Here is a 7068-nt window from a genome sequence, read left to right on the forward strand (position 1 = left end):
GAATACTGAGTGTATTTAAAGGAAATTAAATTTGAAAATATCAATTATTTTGGCAAAACAAATAAATATAATATTTCTTAGTACTGATCTATCATCATGGTAATTTTGCAAATATTTAATAAAATTGGTTAATAAAAATATTTTAATTGAAAATAAAATTGAAAAAAATGAGTCATTAATTTAAAATTTTAAAAATGGAAGACCATTGTAGAGAAGGCGACTTGTGAGCCCCAGCCCCATCTCCATGTTGTTAGGGCAAAAACCTGGCAAGAATAAATAAAAAGAAGAATAAGGTAAGAGCTTACCGATACTCAAGTCACTCCGAAGCTTGAGCTAGAACATTAACAATCTTTGCGCAATTATCACCGGGTCCTAGGCTAGGGTTTCAAAATTTCAGGTCCACAGCCAGGACTCATCTTTTCATCTTCCTCATCCTATCTTCTTCGGCGAGTGAAGTCGCCCCGATTCTCTCTGTACGGGACCGCATTCTCTTCCTTCCTCTTGACGGTATGTCTACTTCATTTCTTCTTCAAGTGAAAATATCGTCTCCTATGCAGAGTACGTTGTCTCTGCTTCTACATTTCATATATGTTATTTCTCTTCGCTTGGTGTCTGCCTTTTCAAGTTCTGTTTCTCTTGTATTTACTGCTACAATCTCTTCTACGGCTGTGTATTTCATGTCTTTCTTTGTATGCAGTTGCATTCTTTTCGTGGAATTCTCAACGGGGCTGTCTAAGTTTGTTGCTAGAATTCATAGAGGGATTCCTTTTATTTCTGTTATGTGTGGATATGGTTTAGGGTAATGTAGTTTGTAAGTATGATTAGTAGGTTCTATTAATGATCACTTACTCGCTACTTAGAGAAGCCTCTAAAATCCCTAACGCATCAAAACCATTAACTCTATTTTACCCTATATAACAGTTTGTTTATATTAGACTCAATATGTATTTATACTGCTTATATCTGCTAAAATTCTGGCACAGGGCTTGTTTCTAGTCTATCCATGTATTTATCGTTTTTATAGCTTGGAGATGTGCTGTGTTTTCCAGATTCTGACGGATGCCATGTAAATTGTAAATCTTGAATATTTTGCTCTCTCTAAGAATGAAATTCATGCTATACCAATAAAAAGAAAAGATTTTTAATATCTAGTAAGTTATCAGAACATTCTTCTCTGTTTTTAACTCGCGGATTAATATGGCTGTGTAATGAACATAGCCACAAGTTTGCCATATTTCATTATGTTTGGGATAATTAGCACGGTTAATTAGGCAAAATTTATAAGAAATCCAGTTTACCCTATTATTGAAAACCCAACTAAACAGTGTTGCAAAATTTCCAGGATTCTTTGCCCTGGAGAGAATTCAAAAACCACTGTATATACACACAGTTGCACCAAAACCCCATTTGGTGTTCGTTCAAGATTGAAGATCAAAAAGAGGAGAGTACGGTCCTATTGTAGTTAAAGGAAATTTGTAAATCCAATGGAAGGAGTATCATACCAGCGATTCCCCAAGATCAAAATACGGGAAGTGAAAGATGACTACTTGAAGTTTGAGCTCCGTGATACTGATGTCTCCATGGCTAATGCACTTCGGCGCGTCATGATTGCCGAGGTTCCCACTATTGCTATTGACCTGGTTGAAATTGAAGTGAACTCCTCAGTGCTCAACGATGAGTTCATTGCCCATCGGTTAGGTCTCATACCTCTCACCAGTGAACGAGCCATGAGCATGCGATTCTCCCGGGATTGCGATGCCTGTGATGGGGATGGCCAGTGTGAGTTTTGCTCAGTTGAGTTCCATCTCCGGGCTAAGTGCCTTACGGATCATACTTTAGATGTCACCAGCAAGGATTTGTACAGTTCTGATCATACGGTGGTCCCTGTAGATTTCTCTGATTCTTCCGGCTTTGATTCCTCTGAGCAGAGGTATTATCTCCTGCCACCATGTCTGCCCTCTTTTTATTTTTTGGTTTTTTTTTTTTTTGTTTTTACTATTTTTAGATTCATTGACAATGAGACTGACTTAAGGTTTTAAGTATATGCATTAAGTTGTTTATTTGGAGCTGGGGAGTGATGGTTGTCTGGATGTTAATGTTTGCTAGTATCAAGATTAAGAGTATGAAAAATTTCAACTGTAAGCAAAACATAACCTGGATTTCAAATCAACCTTTTAGACCTACCATTTATAGTATTTATTCTGTGTATATGAGATGTATTGGCTTTTCCTCATCCTAGGAATTCTTTTGTATAATCTAATCTGTATCGAGTGGCACAAGTAAGAGAACATTCTTAAAATATATGTCAATGCCACAACTGAGCTTCTGCTGAAGCTTACTTCCCAGAAATATGCTAGCTGGAAAGGGTAGTTTGCATCTCTCCTCTTTGGCTTGAACATGTAGGTAGACGTTGATGGCCTCTTGCCATGGCCTTTTCCTACCATAGCTCATGATCTGGGCAGTTTCCGGAACCAATCAATCTCTTTTTGAGGGAGCTCACTGTTAATCTGGCAAGACAACTAAGCAAAATGTTTCTTTTGGGACAGCTGGGCAAAGCGTAATTCTTTGTCATGATTCATTTTTATGGTTTTGCCTTGTTATTAAATTTTGAAATATTGTTTTCTGGCATAGTTGATGGGTAAAGTACTTGTATAGTTAGTGAGAAAATAGGGGGATGGTGGTATCGGTTCCCTATTTTCTGTTCTCAAATAGATTGTGACTCTAAACAAATTCCTATGATAATGATGATGCATCTTCATCAGAGTCCTTACTCCTGAATTTGAAACTTTGTATCTTGTCTTTCCAATTGTGTTTTTCTTATGTATATAAATAGTCTAAAACAGCTATGTTTTAGAAAGGATCTGAAAACATGAAAAGATGCATGAAGAGCATCCATATTGTTTAAACAAAGTTAAAAACTTGTGTTGCAACATACAACTTGCAAATATTGAGAATATAAAAATCTTCTTTTCAGCATTCAGTAACAGAATTTAGAGAGTATACAACATATATGTTTTGTCTCTCTTGACTTCTCAGTACCATCCTTTTCTTTCCACTTGTTGCAATTAGGTTCATTAGGGAGAAGGATGATTGTCCAGTTATGCTAAGGCATAGCATATGATAGTTTATGCAATGATCATGTAACGTTGTTGTCTCTGTTTTGATGTTTGTTTGTATATCTAGGGGGATCATAATCGTCAAGTTACGCCGTGGGCAAGAACTGAGGCTAAGGGCAATAGCCAGAAAAGGGATTGGGAAAGATCATGCTAAGTGGTCGCCTGCTGCTACTGTAACTTTCATGTATGAGCCTGAGATACACATCAACGAGGATTTGATGGAAACTTTGACTCTTGAGGAGAAACAAGCTTGGGTCGAGAGCAGTCCTACTAGAGTATTTGATATTGATCCTAATACCCAACAGGTTGGCCATTTCCTAATATGAAAAATATTATTATAATAATTTGTTTGATTTGTTTTTCTGATTTTTGTCTATAAGCTGTGGTTTTCTGTGGTCGGCTTTAGTAGTGCAGATGTTTCTTCACATAAGGATTCATAATTTTGATGCGGATATTAATCCTAGGTTGTCATGTGCTTCTGAAAGTCTCAATTTTCTAGCTACTACTCTCTTAACATTCTGAAAAAAGAAAGTAAATTGAAGAAATTAAAGTAGTGCATTTTATTTATGTGATGTATTTTTGTTTTTTTCACACTGACACCTAATTATTAGGACTTGTTTCAAACAGTGTTTAAGTTTTGAATTAATTATTTATTTAAAAAAAAAGTTTTGAATTAATCATGTTGACAGTTTTTACAAAGAATAAACTAGTGTTATCAATGTCTGTCATATCGGAACTTTTTCAGCTGCTCAACACCTAGAATGTGTGTGAACAGTAGGGTATTGCAATGGATCCACTAGCTTAATTTAGATTTTGGGTTGAAGTTGTAGGATTGCATCTCAAGGATGCTGTCAATCTTAGGAGAATCCTATTTATGGGCTCATAAAATATATATTTTTTAAAAAAAATGAAAGTGAATAACCCTTTTTAGGCTATGTTGGAATAAATCGACAGTTTTAGTTAAAATCATTCTTAAATAAGATTTAGTTCAATTAGGAGAGTATTTAAATTGTAATGGGATTACCAAAAAAAGTAAGCTTATTTGGAATTTACATGGAATTGGAGCGATAAATCCAGCTTTCATCAAAATTAATGGATTTAAATGCATTGCTTTACGTGAAATTCAATATGATGTGAATTTTTATTGGCTTCTAGTAGAACTTAGATAATCCCATAGATAAACTAAGTATGGGTATGCAAATGAGTTCCCATAGATTTCTAAAATTGTTGCAAACGTGATCTTAGGAAAGAAGCTGCCAATGCAAATTTGTAGTTTCAAATTGTAGATTTTCATTCTCTGTCATCTTCTTTTGTTAACTAATATTACGCATTCACCATAATTTTCTCAAAATTTTGGTTATAAAATGATAGGTCATAGTGGTTGATGCTGAGGCTTATACGTATGATGATGAAGTGATCAAGAAAGCCGAGTCTATGGGGAAGCCAGGGCTTGTTGATATCCGTGCAAAAGAGGACAGTTTTATATTCACAGTTGAATCTACTGGTGCCATTAAAGCTTCTCAGCTGCTTATGAATGCCATAGAAGTTCTGAAACAAAAATTGGATGCAGTTCGTCTGTCCGAGGATACTGTGGAAGCTGATGATCAATTTGGTGAACTAGGAGCTCATATGCGAGGCGGATAAGACGGTTAGCAGTAGGATAAACTGATACATTAATCACTGTTGATTAATATTTAACTATATGGAACATGTTTATACACTGTACTACCTGCATTACCCTTTTCTACTAGTTAGTGTCTTGCAAACTGAGTGGCTGCTTGATTTGTATTTTTATTTCATGTGCAAAGTTAGGCTCTTTGGTTATTGCTACATGAAATTTTTTTCTAAATTGATATATGTTTATGTATGGAATTTATTTATGAAAATATGTATAGTAGTGCTAAGATATAGTGAATGCAAATAACCTTTGGAAAGAATAAACAAGTTGTATTAGTCTTTTCTAAAAAATAATTTTTATATATACATCATTACTTCACAAACGAACATTATTCTATTTGTTTTCATTGGTCAATGCATGTATTGTAGAAAGTTTAAAAATGTAATTTTTTTTTAAAATTAGTTTTTAAATTCACATGCATATGATGTTTATCTAAGATCACATGAACTGTTGTATGCGTTTATACAATAATGAAGTATAAACAAAAGTCATTTACAACATGAGACGAAGCTGAACAAAATTTTAGATTGGAGTGGGTGGTCAGTCTATAGATCAGTCTTGATTTTGAAAACTTATAATCCCAACCTGGCCTTAGAAGAGTTAGACTTTGCTAGAACACCTTAGTGGATTTGGGTAATGGGTCTTCATTTTGGCTTGATTGATCCTAACAATGCCACCCTAATAGGCAACTGAATTTGGAGATTCATTAACTTAGACCTTGAGGGCGAGGGTGGCTTATGGCTCAACTACATTCGTATGAAAGTTGAAAACCTTTGCCATCAGGTTTGTTCTTACCTAAGCTTGTATGAAAGTTGAATAAGGATGATTGTTTTACAGTGAGATCTTTGTCTAATAAAAGAGTTGGGATGGTGAACCAGAAAGCATGTCTAGATAGAGCAGTTGCAAATCCATAATGTTGAGTTTTGTATCCAAATGCTCAAATTTGGCATCTTTTAGCCACATTCTCAGATCATAACCTTCTTTTAAAAAAAATAAAATGTATAACATGTATATTAATAAGGTACTAAAATGGGGGTACCGTACATGTAAAAAAGATTTACAAATGAGTTAAAGTGTCAATGACATTTACAAAATTATCATCACTACTAATGTCATGACTAAACAAAATAGAACAAAAATAGCAAATTCATATATTTTTTAGCCTTTTTAAATTACATTCTTTTCCAACAAAATCTGTAGCATTTTTCTCTTTCCAAATGACCCAAAAAATAGTTAATGGAATTTGATTAGCAATACATCATTTACAGCTCAAGCCATCCCACGCCCAAATTTCATCACGAACCTAACCTGCAACCACCCAATCAATCCCCAACAAACCATAAATCATGCACCAAAGGCTGTATGCAGCAGGACACCACAACAGAAGATGATTACATGATTTCTCTGCATTCAGACATAGAAGAAAACCATTAACAATGATTAGTTCCCTTGCTCTAAGTTTGTCCATAGTCAGAATTTTTCCCCAACAAGTCTCCCACGCAAAAAAGCAACTCGTTGGGGTGATTGTCTTCCAGATTTGTTTCCATGGAAAGTTCTGAGACCTGTCTGCAGCCCCCTCAACCAGAAATTTGTACTAAGAACGGACAGTGAAGCATTCGTTCTTTTCAAGATGCCAACTGATTTGATCTGACAATTGTTGACTTGTTGAGATGCCAAGAGCTTTAGCATATCTTCATAATCTCTCACCTCCCAATCATTTAGATTCCTTGATACGTTAATTGACCATACAATGTTATCATTAGTCAACTGGTAGGCCTCCTCTATCAACACGTTTCTAGCTCTTGATATGTCATAAATCCTCGGATACCTTCTCATGAGACATCCATCACCTGTCCAGTCATCATGCCAAAAGCTGATTTTATCTCCTTTCCCCAGCTTCCACCTGATGCACTCTCGAACCATGGCCATTGCACTATTATCTTCTTCCAAATACCACAACCATGGGAAGAAGAATGTTTGATACTACCATTATCCAGTCTCAATCTGCCCCACCGGGAATCCACAATTTTATGCCAAGATCTTCTCTCCTTATTCCAATACCTCCAAAGCCATTTCCCTTCTAGGTATCATTTCACAAAGATCAGTCTATTGATGATAATTTCTATAATTGCAAGAAGATGCACTCCAGTAGACTCAAGAAAGGAAAACAGAGTTGGGTTGCTATGAAATGTGATATGAAAAAGGTGTATAACTGAGTCAAGTGGGTCTTTCTAATGTCCATATTGAGACAACTAGGCTTTTCAGAATTAGCTT

At 35.4% G+C, this 7068-nt stretch overlaps 1 protein-coding gene across 1 annotated transcript; it reads left to right on the plus strand.

Annotated features, from left to right (window-relative positions):
- The first annotated feature begins 229 nt into the window (after positions 1 to 229).
- LOC110806508 (DNA-directed RNA polymerases II, IV and V subunit 3-like) lies at positions 230 to 5024 on the plus strand. The gene is made up of 4 exons (XM_088222902.1): positions 230 to 507; positions 1343 to 1930; positions 3184 to 3421; positions 4488 to 5024. The coding sequence occupies exons 2-4, from the start codon at positions 1485 to 1487 to the stop codon at positions 4758 to 4760; spliced, it is 957 nt and encodes a 318-aa protein (XP_088079028.1). The 5' UTR covers positions 230 to 507; positions 1343 to 1484; the 3' UTR covers positions 4761 to 5024.
- Positions 5025 to 7068: the final 2044 nt, after the last annotated feature.

Source organism: Carica papaya, chromosome 6, assembly GCF_054855325.1.
Source record: "Carica papaya isolate Zhongbai chromosome 6, ASM5485532v1, whole genome shotgun sequence".
Lineage (NCBI taxonomy): Eukaryota > Viridiplantae > Streptophyta > Magnoliopsida > Brassicales > Caricaceae > Carica > Carica papaya.

Coding starts and splice junctions, on each gene's coding strand:
- LOC110806508 (XM_088222902.1), top strand. CDS start 1,485: ATGGAAGGAGTATCATACCAGCGATTCCCCAAGATCAAAATACGGGAA. Junction 1,931..3,183: donor TTTGATTCCTCTGAGCAGAG/GTATTATCTCCT, acceptor TTGTATATCTAG/GGGGATCATAATCGTCAAGT. Junction 3,422..4,487: donor TTGATCCTAATACCCAACAG/GTTGGCCATTTC, acceptor ATAAAATGATAG/GTCATAGTGGTTGATGCTGA.